We start from the raw sequence: 23,800 nt of genomic DNA on the forward strand, positions 1-23,800 counted from the left end.
ACCTGCTGTCTAATCTATTCTATTTTTTGTATTTAACCAGGTAAGGCCCACTGAGCTATTAAACTCTTTCTAGAAGCGACCTGGTCACAAACGATAGCTCAACGAAGTGCCTTATCACGTGGAAATGTATAACAGCCAAATACTATAAACGCATGTTTCTAAACGTGGAGGGAAAACTGGGAGGACCTGTAGAAAAATCCGCGCGGGAGAACATGCAAACTCCAAATACAGGGTGTTTCAAACAGATGGACCCAATTTCAAAGATATAGCGATTTCAAATTGGGTCAATCATTTTAAAACACCCTGTATGTAGGCATCAGGGTCGGGATGGAACCCACGCCCGCTATTGTGGCGGGCCTCGCCACCGTGATCAGTGTTGGTTGGTGAAGGGGTGGCCCAGGATGTATTTGGCAGTGGGCCATCCCATTGCTGCCTTTCTCCTTCGTCTGTGGTTCCTCCTCGCGCCTCTGAATCGTTATCTCCCTCTTCACGAGTATATTATCATGACATACTCTTTGGTTCTTTCGGTAAAGTCACGTAGGCACAAAAATTAAATAAAACAAAAAATAATATATATAAAATAATTGTATATCGTGACTTGACCGAACGAACCAAAGAGTATGGATTCCTACAGTCACGAAAGCTTCAAATCATTATTATATCGCTCTTAATAATAATATACAGCCCTATGTCAATCCATTGCTGGATGAAGGGCCTCTCCACGCCGTGTTAGTGGACGGGGATGCATGTTTCACACACTCTGGGTCGGGGTGGCAGAGGGAATGGAGGGCTGGACGAGTCTGGCTGGGTCTCACACTCAGCTCGCCCGGGTTCATAGCGCAGTGAGATTAGACGGCGGGCCCCCCCCCCCCCCCGTCACTTCCCCACCCTGTGCCGCAGTATATCACACGATCTATATTGAACGTACAACAATAATGGTAAAGTATTGCGCTTAGAGCCACAGGCAATTGCTGTCTTTGTCAGAGCAGCGCTGCCAAATTCCCGTTTCTAAAGCTATTTATTTTAACATCGTATATGTCCCCGTATTGTATCTCTAATTCTCTAATAGAACTCGTTATAATTGCTTGCAATTATTTATGTCTGGCCGTTGATCATTGCACTATATTTGCCCCCCCCCCCTCCCCATTGTTAAAACTATTGCGAATTACTGTGCAGTGCATTTCATCCACATCAGCTTTGCAGTCTTACCTATGGCAGACGGAACTAAACAGCTCAGGAGGGTCATTCAGTGCTTGCCTGTGAGACGGACAGTTGATTGAAATTGCCTCTCGCCTCAATCATTTCCCCATGCTTTAACATGGAGATGCTCTCGTTCAGGAGACGGCACCCCGCGGCTCCGGAGAAGCATGCGGCTCTTTAAGGACTCCGTCGTAACGTTGTTGATCAACGGACCGCCGTCCCCGTGTTCACACCTATTGCGGCTCTTGAAAGATTTCTTTTTTTTAAATCACCGAAGTCGCAAAAAATGTGCTCTTGTTGTTGTTTTGGTTTGCCGACCCCCTCCTGCCCTCGCTGTAGATACTTGCATCTCTTTGTCGAGAGCAATAATAACGGCTGCACACGTATTATTGATAAAGGCACAGCACTGCAATTGCTTTCTCACGCCACTGCTGCTGGAAGCACTTCCACTACAGGGAGCTCCGACGAGAGCTCTGGAGAGCTCCCTCTAGACGGTATTTGGCCTACTCTTCCACACCAGTCAGGATGTTTTGGAAGAGGCGGAAACGCCCCCTCCGCAAGACGAACCGTGCGTGAAATTTACCAGCAAACAAATCCCTCTGGCAAATCGGCCCAACGACGAAGCCTCCGTTTTGTCACGGGATATCTCTGTGCAACAGACAGATGTGCACAGCAGCGTGCAAACGCACGTACCATACGGGCACGTGCACCGCACGCACGCGCTTAGCTCCACAGGCTCTAATGCACAATGCAATACACAGACCGGTATTCACCACACCATTGTTATATATATATAAAATATTGTTGAGGCTACCACGGTGGTGACATGTTAACGATCTCGCCTGGTATGCAGGAAGTCGTGGATTCGATACCGACCCCGATATTTTTATATTTGGAGTTTGCAAAATATATCTCTCCATGGTCGTGTGGATTTCTCTGTTTTTTTTTTCCCTTCACGTTTAGAAACATGCGTTTTGAGCATTTGGTTGCTATAAAATTTCCACGTGCTAACCTACTTTGTTGAGCTATCATTTGTGGCCATGTCGCTTCTGAAACAGAGCTATAGAGCTCAGCATATCTTACCTGGTAAAAACAAAAATAATAGCTTAAAAGTTTTCTGATATATATTAAATAAATAATGCTCCAAGCCTTTCTTTGGCAATCTTACCCAAAAAAAAACAGACCTGAATTGTACACTGAGTGGCAGGTTTTGCAGCGATGCTATAGTTCTTTTGTAGTTTCAATGAAACACATGAAGCCATCCTTGGATGGATAGAGATAAACAACCAGGAAGATTGGTGTAATATTTTACAGGCATAGCAATAAGTGACCTTCATAACAATTCTAAAAAAACAGCCAAATACCGAGTTGCAGGTATCCTCTTTACTTTCTCAACAGCGGTAAGTGTTGCTGAGAATAAGTAACACATCAGGCTGTATTCTGTAAAAGGTTATTTGTGTGTGTTTAGTTTGTAGACCCCCCCCCCCGAACCTCTGATTAGCACGGTTGGCTACGTAACGGTGCAAAAGAAGTTCAACACGCACACATCCTCAGCACAAAGCACTGTGGTTGCAACGCAGCGCATATGCAGAGTGGGTTGAGCGCCTGGTATTCTGGGACAGATTTGAGGTCACACTCTTTGATCTCTGGGTCAAAAGAATGGATGTCTCTCATCAATTATATGACGCATACATCATTTAGTGTGTGTCTGTTTGCTTTTATTGTCATTATGATAAAAAAAATGAGCGCAAAGGGAGAATTGATTTTAAGGCCATATTCTAAAAATATATTTAATAATGCAAGGCTGATGCAATTCAACATTAGCGACATAATAGAATACATAAATGATCACATACCGCACAAACCATTGTCCTGTGAATTTTCAACTACACGTTCAGTAAATTAGGAATTCACACTTGGTGATCAAAAGTCTGGCCTGACACGGAACTCAAAGGCTAAGCTTAATTACATTGTTATTCGTACATAATTTCTCTGAAGTCTACTTGAGATGCAATTCACTTGTTCCGTACATATTTCAAGACATTACTCCCCACAGTAATGGCACAGGAAAAGCCCAGAAACCACAGGAGCCGAGGACTCTCACCCCTCACGCTCAATTATAAGCAATGAAGCTCTGCGGACTCCATGGCCAATGGGTAGAGTGATCAGAAGCAAATGTGCATTAGATTATTTTAGTTTTTCTCCAAACTTTCATCTCAGTTGTGAGGCAAATCTCATGGCGGGTGAGTGCTGTAGACATGGGCGGAGTTTGGGGGCAACGCCGCCCCCCCACCCACAAACTGGACACCTTTATTAATTTATTTTAAATAGATTGTGATTAAGATGAAATATTAATTAATGATCAGCACTCGCGATTCCTAATGTGAGTGACAAAGCAAATCCCTGCCCCCCCTCCCCCCCCCCCAAATTCCGCCTATGGCTGTAGATATGATGAGAAAAACGAAGGTCGTATTGGGTAGGACACGTGTGCAGGAGGAGGGCCAGTTACCCAGACGAGGCATGGAATGGTCTCCATGAGTCTGGCAAAACAAGGGTGAGAGGACCTAAGTCCAGATGGTGGGCAAAGGTCTCTGTGCAGCCACCCTCCACCATTGAGGTCTTCTTGACAAGCCACACACAGCTGCGGCACTACACAAACCAAGTTGTTCATGACTATCCACTCAGTTGAGCGGAGGGCCAAGAGAACTGCACACGGTCACCGAGGACCCCCACCGCATGGGCTCAGCGATTACGCACTCGCTGATTGAATCCATCATATCTCGTTCTCAGCTCAGCCTGGGCAAAACTACGTCATTTGCTCGAGGAAGGAAACTCCGTGGTGTTGTTGTGGGAGGTAGTCATGATCAGTTTAAAGCTGGGCTATCCGATTATTTAAGTAATCAATTCCTCCACTGATTCAAAGGTTTAACTCCTCAAACAACTGGATAACTCAAAAAGAGACGGATAAAACAATATTCCCTTCTGTACGTGCGTGTGCCGCTGGTCAGGAGGTGATGGGCGGGTCTTGGCAATGTCATCTGCATCAATCAGCAGCGACACGATGGCTGTGGCTTTTGTAGGAGTTGAGCGGTGGTGGGAGGGGGAGGGGACACTGCTAATTTTAAAAGTGACTCGAGTAAACGAGTCAATTATAATGTTCAGTTCAATAATCAGCTTAATTGATGAATCATCCCAGCTCCAGGGGAGTTTGTCGAGCGCCAGCTGCCATGGGAATAAAGGCCCATGTTGGCGCCGCGGTGGCCAGATGTTAAATCCCTTTGCCTGGTGTGCAGGAAGTCGTGGGTTCAATCCCAACCCTGACGCATGCATAGTTGCAGTTTGCATGTTCTCGCCGTGGTCGTGTGGATTTTTATCCGGATCCTCCGGTTTTTCACACCACATTTAGAATCAACGTGCGTTCAGAGTAGAAATAATAATAACACTCTAATCACCTTCCAGATTGCACTGTTTTCAAAATTATTCACGGGCGAGCCCCTGTGATTTCAGTTTACTCCCCTGCTCGGGTTCTCTGTTCATCTTCTCTCGGTTTTCCCTCCACCCCAAAAATAAAACGTAAAACCACTGGTGGACGAGCTTTCTCAAGCGCAGCCCCTGCAGTCTGGAATACCCTCCCGCTGCACATCCAACAAATCAACTCCATCGCAGTATTCAAATCTAAACTAAAGGCCTTTTTATTAATCCAGGAATATGAAGAAAAAAATAGGTAATCATATTATTTGGGTCTTTCGGTAAAGTCACGTAGATAGGTTCAAATAAAATAACAAAAAAATAACAACAACAACAACAAACTACGACGTTTGGATCACAAGCGATCTGATGTGTTGTGATCCAAACGTTGTAGATTTTTTTTTACCTATCTACGTAACTTTACCAAAAAGACCCAAAAGAATATGAATTCCTGCAGTCACGAGCGCTTTAAGTCAAGAAATAGGTAATCATTTTTTGGACTGATGGATATAAACGAGTCGTAACTTGACGCCACTCCACCGTCCCTCTTGTGACGGTTTCCTGGCTTGGTTGGAAAGTTGGGGGATTGTGGGTCTGGGATGTTGACGCCTCGTGGACTCATTTCTATGTTGCGATCACTTTTTGTTGTTGTTTTTTGCACTTTTTTTGATTTCCATTTCTTTTTTTTGTATTCATTTTTTATGTTGTTTTGTCGTAGGGTTTTCATTTTGCTTGGTAGTGGCTGTGTATGGGATTTGGTTCTTATATATAAGTAATGTACAGCGTTGTGGGGCGCTATTGGCATGAATGACGCTATATAAAATGAAAGTATTAAAAAAAAGTTTCGTTTTAGGCCCTGCGGCCAAACACGGCATCAGCAGAGAGAGAGCCGGCACGATTCCCACTGCTCGTGGTAAGGTCACCCCCCCCCCCCCGCCTCTCCCCCCCCCACCCCACCTGCAGATCGATAGTTTTTGATACAACCGATAATTTTCTACAAAAGAAATTTTAAAAAAACAGCGTGAATGAAATTCTATAATGCCAGAGAACATACGCTGAATGTTCTATTTTTTTACTCGTACGGGGCCCGATTGAAAAAACCTTGAAAATGCTGGAAACATCTTCACCCCGGGAAAGTTGCTACATCCGCATGTGCCCACAGCAAAAACGACTTCACTGTCACGAGAAGAATTGGTCATCCCTGCTGGTGATTCTTTAACTTAATGTGAGCCAGGTCTGTTGAGTATGGATTTTCTCCAAATATCTGTCTTTCATATTTCTTATTTTTTTCATTTAACACAAAAACAATACGATTCAATGACCTGTAAAAAAATATATTTTGTAATATGTCTTTAAAATTAAAAAAATAACTGAAGACACATCAATTGTTGTTGAAACATATCCTCTTTGTCAGGCCAAAAACGTTTTAACCCTCTGTAATATTTCCCAACAATACACTTAAAGGATTGTGTGCTCTGAACAAGGATCATTTTCCAAAATGTCGCCTCATATTTTTTTTACTTTTAAGGCCAGAGTGTTATTGAGAAATGTGTTAAATACTAAAATAATAATTTGTCCTCACATCGAAAAAAACAACTCCTGGGAATGAGACTGGAGACTCAGTTGTGGCTATTTTTCATAAGGTTAAAAATAATTCACCTGTGTGCAGTAAAATGTTATCATCACGTTCTTTCATCACCATATTGGCACAGAGAAGACAATCCCCAAAATTCTTGTAAAACGATCACCATGTAAAATTTTCAAACTCACGACCTCCTCCCTGCCTGCAAGCTAGCGAGCTGTGCTGTTTAATTAACTAGCAACAGTAAATAGATTGCAGCAGTGGGGGGGGGGGGGGGAGAGCGCCACAACCGACAACAGAATCCGCAAAGAGCGAGGGTGTGCCGTGGATTTAATGGGGACATATGTAGATCTTCCCAAAGAGATCGTGGCATTTTAGTGAGCGAGCTAAACGTGTGACGAAAATGGCATTGCCTCTTCTGAGGTCACTCGGGGGCGAGATGGAGCCAATGGAGATGTATGCATTTATCCTCGACCAAAGCATTTATTTTGCAACCGAGCCAGGGAAGGTCAGTGGCAGCTGGTGGTGTTCAGTCTGACAGCGTTATCAATTGTAATGGGTTATTAGTTTTACCAATTAGAAGCTGTTAAGGTGGCAAGAATTCGGTTGTGCACCCATTAATGCCACTTGGGAGGGCCTACCTAATTATTTAATTTGAAAATCGCTCCGCTGCATTGTTGTTGTAGTAACGCTGCTCATGAAAAAACATCATGCATACACTGCATACTGTTATCTGTTACGGTGTACAATTGAACAATATATACGCGTACTCTTGTCTGTATTTTACACTGTCATTTATGCTTCCTACATAATATCACAATTTGTATGAGGTTATGTGTCCATTGAATGATGCGTAATATACTTACTCCGTATTAAATAATGATAATAAACATACCAGTTTAAATATATATTAATCCTGTTTTATGCAGGGTGGTGACCTATCCAAGCACAATCCAGGCTCAAATCCCACTTAGCTTCTAATATCTGACGAGATCTAGATTGACAATGTTTAAATCTATATTGAAAACTCATTTATTTTAGAACTGATTTGATGTGTGCAGTTTATTGTCCTTCCCCCGCACCTCCAATTTGCGCGGCTGGCTACGTATGGTGCGAAAGAAGTTCAACATACACACATCCATATCAACCAGAGTCTGCATGAGTTGCTAGAGGCTGCTGCGAGGCTATGGTGCAGGCAGATAGGGCAGGGCAGCTAAATCCATTGTTGTACTGTGCTACGTTCCCATATCTATGCTTCGTGCCCTCAACAAACCCGCACTGACCATCATTGGTGAAGTTTTGGTGAAATATGCCCCATGACGCGGGCGGCGTGGGGAAGCTATCATCCAGCAGTGGATTAACAAAGGGGCTGGGTTATGTACGTGTCGTATACAATCGACACAACGATGTATGTTATTTACTGCATACGTTATGTGCAATGTTTAATGGAATGCTTGCAGGTGATATAAGATCTCTGGTGTGTTCATTTTGAGCATTATTTGACAGTATATGGAATTGCACAACCAGCAAAGTAATAACAATGTTTTACCACCTTCTCAATAAGCTTAAGATCCCGCAATCAATCACATACGTTTGGGGCTTTCGAAACATCGCTGGAAAATAAACATTAAACAGAAATCAATGGTCACTTTGCTGCAGAGAAATGAAGAGGATATGCATGACATTTTTTTAGTGAAATTGCGGTCAACCTCAGTACACAAAATGTTGCCAAGTCTACAATGCACCCACGTCCTGCATCTGTCACCGTCGTCAAAAAAAAACATACATCAAAGCCATCTTTGTGAAATCAGTTCTTTGCATTCCAATTAATTTTGGCTGGCAGACACTTAATTTCATATATTTTTTTGAGGGCTTACATTAAACTGAATCATGCATCAAGCTGACGAATGAACTTGGGTGACCGGGCTCTCAATTAAGTTGGTGCATTTATCTGAAACTAACTATATATAAAAACAATTATTACCATTATGCACTTGTGCAACATCTCATCACAGGTATGGCAACGATCGCCAAGAGGAACAAAAATTCATCAACGGCGCGATTGTCCTATAGACACGTTTGGCACTTGCCTAAAATGCAGCAGTCAAAATTTGCAATATTTCACAGCCAATGTCAAAAAGGTACATATTTCATGTTATCCATAAATAAGTAATGTTGGGATGCAGCGCCGATGGAGAGAAATAAAAAAATATATTCATCGCACAGAGCTAAGTATGCACTGAATAAGTGTGTGAATTTTGTGTGGCATCTATGTCCTGTACATGTAACAATGTGTGTGTGTATGTATGCACGAAATTACGTGAAAATGTTAAAACAGAATTTACTTGAGTCATCATTAACACAAAAATATGTCTGAAGGAGGACCATTTTACCCAAGATGCGAACTTTACATCGGCAATTTAAACGCACACAATATCAGTTACGAGACGAAACTCTGTCAATTATAATTGTGATGAAGTATTTTCAATATTTTCATTCTGTCCTTCCACAACCACCATCACGACCACCAACAAAGCCCTTGGAATGCTTGTCTGGATGAATGCATGTGTCAATCTATGCGGGGAGCAGTGACATAGTGGTTAGTGCGCTGCGCTATGAACCCAGCGACCCGAGTTCGATAATTACCGCTCACGGCCAACATCAGGAATGATTAATTATCTGAAACGGTTCCGGGCCTCGCCTAGGTCGACTCAGTCTCAAACAAGTACCTGGTGTGGTGTGTAAACATCGAACCCGAGGGAGACAAAGGCGGCTGGGCGTGGTGCTCGCCACCCATCCCCTCATGTGGCATGCCAGCCTTCATAAGTCCTTGCAAACAGCACTTTGCCCCAAAACTATGTTGAGGCTATACGGGGGACTTTTGCCTTTGCAGCAGTGGCTTAGTGGTTAGCGCACCGTGACATCGGATCAATTGTCAGCCATAGGTAACATCAGTGGCGAGTGATATCTGAAACAAAGTGGAACCCAGAGGTCGACTATGCCTTAAATTAGTACATGACACGGTGCGGATAAGTCAGCTGTGGATATGCAAAGGTTGCTAGGTGGAATAATGGTCACACACCACCCCTTGTGCACCATGCCGTTCTTTAAAGATGCTCGCCAACGGCACTTGACTCAAAAAGTCTGTCAAATGCTACACAGGGAACATTTATCTTTGTATAAGTGATATTTACAAAAACCTCAGAGAACGCTGTAGTGAAGCATTCCAAGTAATGCAACAAACTGTTGCTCTTTATCTCGACTTAAATATTGTTTTCTGTGTTGGCGCCCCACGGGTTGAGAGGACACCTGCCAATAACATCTGGTAAACCAGCAGTGTGTTTGTTTAGCATGCCTGACTCCTTGATGCTGTCAGCAGGGGACATTGCTGCAAAAACCATTGACTCCGCTGCAATACTCACGTAACCCGCACGGACCAGCGTGGTGAAGTATGGCAGCATGACCCCCGTGACTCGGATGGTGTGGGGGATCCCTCCATCTAGCAGTGGTTTCACAGCAGGGCTGCACGTGTATGCTATACACTGTATGTGCGTTGTAAATATATATGTAAACACGTTCCTTGTATCACTCTTTGGTTCTTTCGGTAAAGTCACGTAGAAAGAAAAATACATTAAATAATAGCATACGATGTTTCGATTGCAACACAAGCAATCATCATCAGGTACAAATGAAAGGGAAAACAAACCGAGTAAACTTAGAAATGTAATGCAATACAACACAGAGAGTCGGCTAACACAACAGTCAACACCCCACCTGGTTTATTACGTTCTTCCAAAGATTGCTAAATGTGAGAGAGAGACAATACACAGACACGGAGACACATAAACACATAAGCAGAGAGAGAGATGACACAGACACACACAGAGAGAGAGAGACACGCATAGGCACACAGAGAAACAACGCCTCTGTATGCATATTTAATGATGTTTGTGTTTATAATTATTTCAGCTGAACTATTGTGAAAATTTCTTGTATTTAATGCACGATAAATAATTGATGACAAACCTTAATTTCCTCACTCTTACATTTAAATATGTATTCATTTTGCTGTTTATATATTTAATAAACTATATATTTATTCACGTTGCTTATATGCATTTTCTCATTTATCCACAAGCTATAGCCTCTATTAAGTGATTATTTACACCTGTGCACGGTAAAAAAAACGTATTTATAGTGTCGCTGAATTGTGCATTATACCCCGTACTGAAGAAGCCATAATGAAGACACACTCCTCCTAACCATTGTAGATTTCACTTGCTGAGATGTGCAATTTCTACCCGAGAGAAAAGACGAAAAAAAAACAACCCTTGCATTTCAACGTTAATGAGGGACGATGAAAGTAAATGCCGCACCGAATCCTTTGCCTTCACCGCACTACGCACTTTGCCAATTTGGCAGGACACATCCAGCATGAAACGTGGCTTTAATTCCCATGCTACTTCACATCAATAGAAAAAAATCAAGAGCTTTACTTACACCCCGCTTAATTCAATTGAACCTTCATTTATATAAAGTGGATGGTCCATCGAGATCTAAAACAGAAAAATGTAAGCGAAGCATGAAAAACTGTTGACGAGCAGGATAACTTTAAGCTACATTTGCTTGAAGATTATTTGAACACAGTGTAAAACGTGGACTCCGAGACAAGCCGACGGTGGAATGTATGCACAAACGCAGTCGCAGAATCATTACTATCCACGTCGTTCCCCGGTGGCGGTGCATTTCATGAATTCTCTCGGGAACTGATGGGCAGCCGCAAACCCAAAACCATCGACCCTGTGCAGAGTGGTTCAACAGCGAGCGCGAAGGCTATCCCGGCCACGCCCTTCGAAAAGTCGCCCACTTTATAGCAGCCAATCTGTCGGTGACTATGCGCGTGGCCTGTAACTTCAATATCGTGAAACTGCCTTCCACGTGCGGCGTCGAGCTGCCGTGCCCCGACTTGCCAGAAGCTGGCAGTACAGCTAGTGGAGGTGATCTCCATCTGCACTGGGATAGGGTGGTCCCCCCAAACTCTCGCACGTGGGTTTTCTCCGCTCACTTCGGTTTTCTTTCCACACGCGTAATGACCGAAAATGACCCTAGGCCAATGTGCAGCCTAACGGCTATTCAAAAATAAACCAAGGTCTCCGATTGGGGGAAAGAGGCCTCCACAGGGATTGGTCAGCAGGCAGGGCTTTTGAAGTGATTGGAGGAAAAGTTTTAATGGGGAATAGGCGGGAAACAAAGTTGAACCCAGAGGCGACGGTTTTGGATCCGTTAGAGGGAACGGACAGGGATTAAGGGAGATAGGGTGAGGGAACATTCGAGAAAGGGGGCTGAGGGATATATAAGGGGAGAGCACGAGGAGTGGGGAGGTTCGGAGGAAGATACAAGCTGGAAGACACCAAAGAAGCCTAGGGTCCCTTATTGTGTAATTCTATAATAGGGTTACTGATGGTGTCGACTCAATAAAAGTGGCTCTTCTTATTTACTGTCGTCGGAGTCATTACACATGTATAAACACTCGTTAATTGGCTGAAAACATCTTGGTATACAGAGGATCGCAGGGCTTGGGCAATTGTTGGCACCAAGTCACCCACCGCCTGGCTGCCTTCCCACTTGTTTGTGGTTTTATTATCTTACCTTAACGTAATATATACAACGCCTTGACCCAAGGCGCTTTACAGAGACTTAAGAATGGTACACATTAATGTAATGGTGGAGATTAGGCGAATACAATCGATGAGAGGAAATAATGGGCAAATCTGTGATGCGTGAATTAGCTATGAGAGCAAATGGCGATGATGAATGGATTGGATGGATGGGTAATGGGTGGGAGCCATGGAAGAGGGAGCAGGAACGGCAGTGGTGGTTATGAGGAGGAGATTAAATGGGCTGTGGGGTGAGCTATGGGAAAAAAAGTGAGTTTTGAGGGAGGTGTGAAAACTATTGAGCGAACGTGATTGCTTAATGTGGTGGGGAAGTTTGTTCCAGCGAAGTTTGTTCCAGTCAATCCTAATGAAAAGTTGTTCATTTTACAAATGTGTGTGAGTATGTAATTAACTATTTAAGGGACTGCATTAATAAGTTGTGTAGAAACAGGATAGGATGAAATATTCAAATATAATTGAACTAGTTGGAACTAATTGAAACTGCTGTCCATATATTTGCAAAAAGGGTCAAAGTGCAGCCCTGTAATTTCTTGCTGGTGGAAGGGCCTCCTCTAGAGGCAGCTCTCGAGAGCCACATCCAAAGCGCATTTTCTTGGCCCAATTTTCCACACTAACCAGACATCTTGGAAAACGAAAAGATGTTGAAATGACTTCGCATTGTACACAGTGGCAATTCTTCAACACGGACAAAAAAGGTAGGCGAAAATAAATCGCAACTCAATGTTATGTCAGCATTGTTGAAATCAACAGTCAATTTGTTTCAGCATTTGGCCCGAAAAAAAGTATCAAAAATTTGTTTTCTTGCTCGAATGAGCATTGAGGTGGAATTTCAGCCAGTATGAAAATTCCATATCCCCATTGTGGGGGATATGTCCATAGGACAGCCACTTAACTTCCCCCACAAAGTCGACACATTTTATAAACAACCAGAGGCATGATGAGCTAAGTCAACCTCCAACCAGCATTTAAGCTAACAACCTCCAGGTTATCTGGAAAGGCATCCTCAGCTCCACCGCTGAGGATGCAAGGTTATTATGCGGGCATACAAAAATGACCTGAAACAATGAAATCATTGGGCCACCTGCCACCTTGGTAGAGAGAACCTGAAGCGGGGGGGCGGGGGGGCGGGGGGGCTACCCCGACCTTCAACGGGAATCCAGCAGCTCATCGGTGCCACCGGTGGGTGCCTTACCTATGACGCGGTAGACAGAGACGAAGATGAGTGTGAGCAGTATGAAGGCGGTGTTCCAGGTCCACTTGTGAGTGTCCACGGCCGAGATGCCCAGGAACATGAAGATGATTGTCTCGGCGCCACTCGCCAGCATCTTCATGGTGAACTTGATGGTCGTCTGTGACTGCACCGAAATGTTGGCATCCACGTACTTCTTGCAGCAGATCCCACAGAACGTGATGCTGCACAACGGCGGAGAGCGGACAGAGTGTGTGCTTATGTCACCTGTAGACGGAGATGCCACGCGACACCGAAATAAATACCCAGGTCCTCTCTGTCAGCAGTAAAATTCTGCATGGGTGATAACCTACGTAAACAGATATCCGTCCTGTGTCTCCACAAACAAATGTATAATTTCTAAGTCATTGGCTTAATGACTTTCCAGCAGCATCTATTCAATCAAGCAAATTCGAGAATGGTTTTGACCTCCTGGGCCTCATCAGCAAAGTCGGGCTTGTTGAACAAATTCTTGGCAAGAGGGCTCCTTCCAAACGACGGGGCCCTGTTCAACGCAAAAAAAGCAATATGCATGGGTTAGGTGACACTGGGCGACTGACTGGACCTTGATGGAAATGTTTTGTGACTTTTTTTGCCCAAATCCATTCCATTGATGCTTCAGATATCTCTCGATGAGATGAAGAACCCACTTGGAAATGTCGCATTGAAGCCAGTGTGTCAAATAATGGCCTGGGGAAACAATACTTCATAGGACTTGTTTGAATTTAGCTTTGAAAGTGGCCTTTTTATAGGTGTTGCATTTCCTGACAAGCTCTGCTAGAATATAAGTGTAGAGCATGCCATTCAAACCGGAATTGGGATTTTAGCCAAATAAAGTACTAAACCCAAACTTCATATGGTGGAGTTTTATGCGGTCATTTGTGACTGTGTTGAGACAAGCCACCGTGCAACTCACTTTGAGAAGCTGCTTGAATCATGGGTGGCTTTCCAGATTCGAAGCCAGGACCTCAGCGGTTTCAGCCCAGAACACTGACCTCTGAGACACTTGGCCACCTGTCCCTGGTGGAACTGTAACTGCGTCAATGACCAATGACTAGGAATCATTGCGCTGTTTTTAGTTGGAGGCGGCATGGGCAATACGTGAAGCCAGAGAAACAAAACAAACTAAATTAGTTTATTTTTATATATATACCAGGTAATGCCCACTGAGCTATACAGCCCATTTTTCATAAGCGACCTGGTCAGAAATGTTAGCTCAACAAAGTAGCGTATGAAGTGGAAATGTATAGCAGCCAAATACTCGAAAACGAATGTTGTTGATGCCCGCAGGTATGATTTTTGTTATTTTTTTTTATAATGCTGACACACTATCTCGTTCAGAATGTAAATTTGGTTTCTATGGCTACATAATACATTGTTCTATTTTGTCGCATCATATATTTGGGAATACATTTTCCAACACTTGGAACTCGAGGTGACAATCCTACTCGCATGCCCACAACAATGCTGGGGTGTTAAAACTTCCAAGAAAAGAAGAACAGCGGGGGCTTTGAATGGGTCCACAAAAATCAGCCGAAGTTGCTGCAATATCATCATGAACGCCGTACAATTTGGTCGAGTACAAAATGTGCCAGACGCAAAGGCTAATCAGATGTAAACAACAGCAAAAAAACCCAGCGCTAATAACTATAATTATTACATTTCCACAAGAACATTATTCTGCCCCATCACCATTACCCCCCGCAAAGCCATTCTTTACACATGTCTCTTGGTGCTACCGTTGAATAATTTTATTTGCATGTGTGAGCGTAGTTGAGACACATATATATACGTCTATAACCAATAAACCGCATCCTACAAATCTTCATGGAGGTGCTGGAAAATTATGATAGAGTCGTGGTTTGAACAACTTGCTGGCCAGCTTCTCATAAAATGTGCTCGGTTATAGCAGGCGAACCACTCACGGACACAGTGGCCGGGGACGCGTGTGCGTGAGTGCGCACACACGCGCCAAACACCACGCTTTGTGGCACTGCAAACACTGGAATTTTAAAGTAGCTCTTGCTGACACGGACCTCTGCTCGTTACATCTGAATGTTTTACTGGCACAGTGGCACATGTGGTAGGCAACGCCTTCTGTTCTGGTGCTATGCACGGGGTTGGGGGGGGTCGTGAAAGCACACTGAGTATGTCAGACTATCCGAAATACGATGGGGATCATCGATGACCCCCGCTCACCTGACAGGTACTCACTTCCTTGCTGCTTCTGTGGGCTGGATGGCACTGCAACCACTACCCCCCCCCCCCACCCCTTCCTTATTCAAGGCACTACTCCCCTAAATGGGACCGAGCTGAGTGGGGACTTCAGAGGATTCTCAAGTGGGCACACCTCTTCGCCGGTGTTTCGTCGATTAGCCCACTACACCTCAGGTGGGCTCGACGGCAGAACCAGCATCCTGTAACTACCCCCTCGATCCACCACTCGACTCCTGCCTCCCTCCTGCCTGTTTTGGCTCTGCCACCGCTCGTTCCTCTTCAGCCAGATCCAACAGGATGCCGCTTGTGCCCGCTTGCCGACGTCGGCCACCACCTCCTTCCTTGCCACCCCCTCGATGCCGAGCAGCCCCCCAGAGCTCTCCGAAGTGATTGTCCTGCGAAGCCCCTGCAGCCGACCTCAACTGGTAGATTCCAGGCTCTCCCATAGTAGACGAACCTATATGGGCATCTTTTTTTTATTTTCCTACGTGGGTTGTCTCTTAGCATTCCGGTTTCATCGAACGTGAAATTTGTTTTCAAATAAACTGCTGGGAAATTCTTGGAATTAATTATACAATTCGAATTGCAACTAGTTGTTGCAAATTTGCTCAGGAAAACGATTTTTCAGTAGGGTCCATCATTGGGATGTTTTGCCACACACCAATTCCATTGTAATTGTAGCTATCGGAGGAAACGAGAGAACGCAGAGGAAACCCAGGCAGGACAGGGTGAGAACAAATAGGCTCCAGACAGAATGACACCCGAGTCAGGAATCAAAACCAGCTCCTTCTTGCTGTGAGGTACACGTGTGATCACTCTGTCACGCCGTTGCACGCATGAGAAATAATTTTTTTGAATTGAAAATGGCCAAGAACTGTGCATTCCTTGCCAATATTCCCGACTCTCCATCTTATCAAAAATCGACCACCTTATTTAAAATTGGCATGTAACAGTGCATCAATTCATCTGTTAAAATCCATTCCTTCACTCCCAAATTCACGAATTAAGTCGTGCGATCGAGAATTGATTATTAATGATTCATATTTACACACACGAGGGGCAGAGCGGTGTGACGGGGGTTGGCGCACTCTGCTATGAACTCGGCGACCCGAGTACAATTCCAGCCCATGGTAGGCACCAGTGGTGAGTGTTATCTGAACCCTCCACCAACCAGCGTGGTGAAGTACGGTCAAACAACCTCCACAAACCGACATGATGCGGGGAGGCCTCCATCCCCGCAAATAATGTGCCGGTGCTACATTTATGGCACGAACACAAAAACAACTGCACGAGAAATACAGAACAAAATGACAAACGAGACGGTAAATATTACACTTTAAACATACCAAAGCAAGTCACGAATTGTTAAATAATGACAGTAAACATTTCTGTGGAAGGCTGGAGTGCACTGAATCATGGGCAATCACAATCACTGAGATTTTAATTGCCCTTGCAACACAGTCGGATCAACGGTTGTTGACTTCACAGCCCACAGAACCGGCGCGTGGGGGTGTCGCGATGTTGCTGCTGCCGTGTTGCTGCTGCTATGCTGCTGTGCAGCTGTGCTGCTACTACTGTGATGCTGCTGTGATGCTGCTGCTGTGCTGCTACTACTGTGCTGCTGCTGTGCTGCTGATGTGCTGCTGCTGCTGTGCTGCTACTACTGTGATGCTGCTGTGATGCTGCTGCTGTGCTGCTACTACTGTGATGCTGCTGTGCTGCTACTACTGTGCTGCTGCTGTGATGCTGCTGTGATGCTGCTGCTGTGCTGCTACTACTGTGATGCTGCTGTGCTGCTACTACTGTGCTGCTGCTGCTGTGCTGCTGTGCTGATGCTGTGCTGCTGCTGCTGTGATGCTGCTGCTGTGCTGCTACTACTGTGATGCTGCTGTGCTGATACTACTGTGCTGCTGCTGTGCTGCTGATGTGATGCTGCTGTGCTGCTGATGTGATGCTGCTGTGCTGCTGCTGCTGTGATGCTGCTGCTGTGCTGCTACTACTGTGATGCTGCTGTGCTGATACTACTGTGCTGCTGCTGTGCTGCTGATGTGATGCTGCTGTTCTGCTACTACTGTGCTGCTGCTGTGCTGCTGCTGCTGTGATGCTGCTGTGCTGCTGATGTGATGCTGCTGCTGTGCTGCTACTACTGTGATGCTGCTGTGCTGCTACTACTGTGATACTGCTGTGATGCTGCTGTGATGCTGCTGCTGTGATACAGCTGTGATACAGCTGTGCTGTTGCTGTGCTGCTGCTGTGCTACTGCTGTGATACTGCTGTGATACTGCTGTGTTGCTGCTGCTGTGCTGCTGCCGTGCTGCTCACGCGAGGATGGCGGAGAGCGAGAGCATCTCGGCGGAGAGGTAGGCGAGGTAGGCGAAGAGGAAGACGAAGCCCGGCTCGATGGCGTGCACGTGCTTGGTGCAGCGGGTGACGAGCGACAGCATGAACGCGAACACGACTCCGACCGCCGTGCCGCCCAGGCTCACCACGAGGAACGAAGCTGCGCCACCGCCACACGGAGACAAAAATCCTCCCACCACCACCACCAACACACTGCCCGTGTAGTACACGCAGGGCTTGTCTGGGGCAAGCGTCGTTAGCGAGCACCTATTAAGGCGCCTGTTCATCCTAGCAGTGGCTTTTGGCTCGCCGTCGAACAAAGACAGGTTGCCGCGCTGTCAAATGCGCTTCTGCGGCCGTCTGGAACCATCTTCCTTATGATAGTAGGAAGCCACTGGAGCTGTGAACTTTTAGTATGTAGTTTGTTGTCCTTCGCCCGCACATCCGTTTAGCCTCCCGATGACCACTACGCTACTGCTCCACCACCGCCGCCACCACGCTCCTGTTATTAATGAACCACCACATCAGCACGGGCACACAGCTGCATAACCGCACGGTCACACAAACTGCACAATTTCACGACCGCAACACCGCATCATCACAAATCAAACGTATAATGACTACGCATCAGCGACAAGATGTTGCCCTGGCTGCAACGGGCAGTTGCAATGGACTTGAGATCCAGCGGTTGCAAGTTCGATCTCCAGGTGCGGCAGTTTAAACAATGGGGCACTTTTCTTAACCCCGCCACCCCCCACCCTTTACCCTACCACGAGCAGGTCGCACGTGGTAGGGTAAAGTGTGGTTAACTCTTGCCACCTATTTCAGGACGCTTGGCCAGTGTGGAAGAGTAGGCCAAGTGCCATTTAGAGAGATTCTCCAGAGCTCCCGCTCGTGGAAGACCCTGCGAGAAGTTGCATGACTGCCCTTTAAATAGGTCAGCTTACTTTCGTGGCGTAGCTTAGCGAGTGTGCAGGCGGTGCAACTGCACCGGGACCCATGGGCTGGAGCGGCTCAGGCCCCCCGGGGCCAGGAGGGACGGGGGAGGGGGGGCATGGAGGGGGGGGCAGGGGGCCCCAATTAATTATTTACACCAGGGCCTTTGCCAACCATGCCGGGGCACTGAGCCGACTCGTGATAAATTAACACAGCACTTTCTGATGGTTACTTTCTCCGCTTGCGCACGGCACGACGGCCCTATATAAATCAGCAACGCCGTTTCGAAACGGTGATTTACTACCAACCAGCTGCTATACCAGCTACCGTGTACGGTACCCCAAAACGCCACGACTGCGAAGTCGTTATTCAAATTGATAGGGCACATTGGCACAACCTCATACTGGGAGCCACGTGGCTGGTCAAGGCACGCTCAGAGACCCACATACACGTGGCCCAGTTTAAAGCCATTCGTTGTTTCCAGAAATTGTAAAAATCCACCGACATTGGCCAAAGAATCTCTCTTCTGCAGATATTGCAGCTTTAAAATTAACCTGAATGGAGAATTAATGAAGGAATCAATGAGAAATTGCCTTAATAGTGTACAAGCCTGATGTTGCCATAACTCTGAGGCAGACACTGCAATAAAGGTGCCAAGACTGATGAATCAGTGTACAGTACTCTATAATTACCACCTTCAACTGTTCAGTGCACCCTGTTTTTTTTATATAAAATAAAACAAAAAATGCGTGAACTTAAAACGTAGGGTTTCGTAAGCCAACACAGCGAGCCATATTTGTGTGTCGGTTAGGGCACGGGGTAGTGTCATGCTAATTGATTGATAAAGCGCGTTTTTGGCCTAACCCAAAAACTGAATATGGACCAACAACGCCCGCAGCCCTGCCAATCCACTGCGGAATGACGGCCTCTCTAAAAAAGCGTTTGAACGCACTTCTCCACTTCTGGACTCCTTCTGATTCACAGATTACTTGCGGGGTTGATTGAGCTGAGGCTCCCAGGACAACCTCGGATACGGCTCGCCACTCGAAGTTCATCGCCGTGGCCGGGAATCCGGCGCGTTCAACCACCACACCCAGCCGTCCCGGTTTGTGTATTCGTAGCAAGCTGCAGGGGACTCGTAATTAGCCGCCGGGAGTTTCGCTTGTGCAGGCGCATGGAGTATCCAGTCTCCAGCGCGTGCGCCGCACATGATGAGAAATTCGCTTTCGACAGGCGTTGGGATTGACCTCGGCGCAGGGGGTCCCCAGTGCTGATGAACTTCCCATGTATACGGGCAAGTGTGGCGCTTACAATAATAATGCACTGCAACTATGCCCCCCCATCCCACAAACTCCCCACACCCCCCAAAGTAAAAAAAACAATCTTCTGGGAGACGTCCAATATAGTAGGACCCTTTATTGCATTACCATTTGTAATGTAATCAAATGAAAGCAAGTAAATTGATTTGTGACAAATAGAAATGTTGTAATCAATATTTAGTTACGTTTCGATGGGGAGTTTTATATGACAGAATCTTATCTGACCTGCAGTGTCACTTTCACATATTCTTTTTTTTTAAACCACCATAAATGTGTATTAAAGATAGATCTAAGTACAGCTATCAGAAGCACTTTAACGACAGGAGACATCTAGAGAGACCCCTCTCCATTGGGCCTACTTGTTTAACTTTTCTTTTTTAATCCAGGACTTTTTCGGGGTTGGGGGGAGGGGTGGGTCCTGCATTGCGTTTAAATTTTAATGTTTCAGCCATTGAATGATGAGTGTTTATGCAAGTGGGAGTAAACCGAAGCGCACGAAAAACTTGCTGCACTGCCTTCTCCTGGCGAGCCAAGGTTACGGCATCTCAACTCCTACGGCGAGCTGGCGAACAGAGATGGTCGCTGCGTCGCGCGCTTCATGCGGCCGTCTGGAACACTCTCGATTCCGATATTAGAAAGCCACTGGCGCAATGCACTTTTAAATCTAAATTGAAAACTCATTTCCTTGAGAACTGCTTTTAGTGTTTAATTTGTCGTCCTTCCCCCGCACCTCCGATAAGCAGGATTGTTACGTACGGTGCGAAAGAAGTTCAACATGATACATACTATGGGAAGGGAGTTTCACAAAATTTGCAACGTCCACCAACCCTCGCCTCTCACAGTATTGGATTAGAGGCTTGCGGCACCACTGCCCGGCTACTATTCCACTTTGGCCAGAACCCTTTAAACATCTGAGATATCCACACGTGACCTGTCGACCAACTAACTTTGGAATGCCCATTCGCTCTGCTGGGTGAACAGAGGCAGGTGCATTTAAGACATTTGAGACAATTAATTGATGGAATAAATGTTTAATGCAGCCAGCTGTATTAGCAGCTACTACCATGTAAAGATAAACACGGTGATAGTCTAGGGGCCATGTTCTTAGCTGTGGCCCGACTCTGGCTCGGCCTCTAACATGGCTCTGGTGAGGCTTGAACCACTCGGTTACTTCTAGAGACGCATGAACGAGCGGCTCAGCCATGGCTCGGCTCTGGCTCCACTCATGGACATCCTGAGCCGGCTCAGGTCGAGCGCATGGCTCCGAGCCGGCTCACTTTGAGCCAGAGCCAAGCCTCAGCCGAGCCGTGACGAAGAATATCGGCCTAAAAGGTTTTTGAAAGCCAGATGCGAAAAACAGTCAGGGCGACTTCAACACCTGTTTAAATGTATTTCTGTAAGACACGACATATAAATTAATGATACTTATACATGGAACTTTGAATGCGATAAAGTAAAGTCCCAGTCTTGCCACACTCAGCGATGATCTCCACGACTTGACTTTGATTCCGGGCCATGATGGACATCAGCACAAAGTGACCTACTCCCCCCCTGCCCCTTCACTAACCCATATTGACCGACATGGTGAAGTATAGTAAGAAAAAACATGGACCATCAGAGTATGGAGATGCTTTCATTTAGAAGGGGATTGGCAAAGGTTGTCAATAATTTTTTTTACGTAAATTTGTTTTCATCTGCTTCACTACCCCATATACGATAACTAATCAACTAAATTGAAGTACAGTAGAGCCTTGGTAGCCCCAAGTCATAACTGAAAATGTGCAATTTCATTGAGAGACGGTGTGTTGTTTTGCTCTGGCTTGGGACTTTTGCTGTTTTGCTATCTTGCCCAAGCTTGCATTTATTGTTGAAAAATTGGCAGAAATGTATATATACGTTTGCAATTTGTACTGATACACTTTATTGATTATTTTAGTGATTTTATTACCTCTCCAATATTTTGCACTCCCATGTTTTTTTGTATTGTTTGTTGTTGCAACTTTCTCACCCACTCCAAGGCCGTAGCCATGGAGTCAACATTGGGGGGGACCAAATCTTCCAGGGGGTCTGGGGGTCCCCCCCCCCCAAAAAAATCTAAATTTTAAAACTAATTTCCTGCCTAAAATATTAAAAAATTCACTAACACATGGGATGGCCTTTTTATTTATTTTTTACAATAATGTCTAATAGTGTTATTGTATTACATTGCTCTGTTTTTTCTTTCTTTTATACCTTTTCTTGCTTCATTGTATGTAATGGCAGAGATTAGGGATTCATAAAGTACAACCATAACCACAATCATATAAACATGAATCTATTTTATATCAATATATTGGGGGGGGACATTTTAAGCATATTTGAATATTGGGGGGGATGTGTCCCCCCCCCCCCCGCCCAATATATATATATTATAATTACGGCCTTGACCCACACACACTGGACATCTGTGAACAAAAGGAGCTTTATAGCTCATCGAATTTATTCAAGATAAATAAATATTCTGATTCTGAATGTTAATGAGAGTTAGAAAAATAATGCCTCAAAATACATTAGTATTTAAGTTGTGCTTTGTAGGGAAAAACATTTAAAATGCATTGCAATGACACAACGGAAAGTATGATTTGACTTACCAAATCCTTTCATGTAGTCCACAGTCTGTATATTTTCGGCACCAACTTCCACAAAAGTGTCAAACACTTTGTACAAAACCTTGCCACAAAACAGTGCAAACATACATAAACAAAAAACAATGTTAATGTTTTCAGCCAGGGTAAAATTATTTTGATGGCTCTCTTAAGTTAACGTTTATTTTACACACGTGATGTGGGAACTGGCAGTGCAATGGGTTTGCACACAAAAATAAATCCCATAATCCATGAGATAAGCCACTATTCACAGGATTGATCAGAGCTCATATCGTGCTTTGCGATTATGAAGTGTCTAGTAAATTAGGATGAGCCTAAACAAATAAATATATGTTTAACACGTAGGCTTTCGCGACCAATATCATACATAATAGAGTATTTTGGGTTAGATTGTGTAAATATATAAATGTGTCGTTAAAACCTGCCACCACCCGACACAGCCAACGAGTAAGGGTTGTCACGTAAACAGAACGTGGCCAATTCGTCACTAGTACAGCACGCCGGTGTGTTGGAGAGCCAAGCCACAACATTTACAATCTGAGTACGATGTTTCGCCAGTATATACCAAATCAAATAACACGAGCATTGAAACTGCCCAAGTAATTAAAACGATCAAAATACGTACATTGCGGGAGTAACTGATAAACTAGCCAGATGTTTGGAAAAATAAAACATCCGAGTCACATTTGGCACGGCACATAAAATACAGAAATTAATATATGGTACAAAATATGTATTACCGAAGCTATCAACAAAAGGTGTGAACAGAATTAACTGCACTTGTTGCAAATGCTATGTTGGGCAAACAGGACCAGTGATCAGCACGAGACTAAAAAAACATCAGAGCAATATGAAATACTCCCAAATACAACTGTCAGCAGTAGCAGAACATGCGTGCCAACAAGAACACTCAATTGATGTTGATATTGTTGAAGTTCTGTGCAAAACTAGCTACTACTGGCCAAGACTAATTAGAGAATTTATCGAAATTGAAAGAAATAAAAAATAATTTAACGGTTCGGATAGCTACTGACTTAGTGCTGCGTGGAAGCGACTCATCAAATAATACATTATCTAAATGCATGCCTATACAGGCGACCATACTTCAATAGGGATTACCGTTGGTACGGCTATTTTAATACACAGGAAGGACAAGATCAAAGGGCTTGCAAAATGCGCATGCATAA

At 44.9% G+C, this 23,800-nt stretch overlaps 1 protein-coding gene across 6 annotated transcripts in view; it reads right to left on the bottom strand.

Moving 5' to 3' along the window:
• LOC116944128 (sodium/hydrogen exchanger 3-like) overlaps positions 1-23,800 on the bottom strand; it is a 125,847-nt gene that overhangs the window by 45,945 nt on the left and 56,102 nt on the right. For all 6 annotated transcript variants that reach the window (XR_012942355.1, XM_032957579.2, XM_032957580.2 and 3 more), the window contains 3 exons: positions 22,599-22,677; positions 17,696-17,873; positions 13,121-13,341 (listed from right to left, as the gene is read on the bottom strand). Coding sequence is in view for 5 of the 6 variants with exons in the window: in XM_032957579.2 (XP_032813470.2) it covers positions 13,121-13,341; positions 17,696-17,873; positions 22,599-22,677 (478 nt within the window). In the remaining variant the exon portion in view is untranslated. The remainder of the gene's footprint in view (positions 1-13,120; positions 13,342-17,695; positions 17,874-22,598; positions 22,678-23,800) is intronic.

Source organism: Petromyzon marinus, chromosome 20, assembly GCF_048934315.1.
Source record: "Petromyzon marinus isolate PM22_M1 ecotype Great Lakes invasive population chromosome 20, UKy_Petmar_22M1.pri1.0, whole genome shotgun sequence".
NCBI classification, from domain to species: Eukaryota; Metazoa; Chordata; class Hyperoartia; order Petromyzontiformes; family Petromyzontidae; genus Petromyzon; species Petromyzon marinus.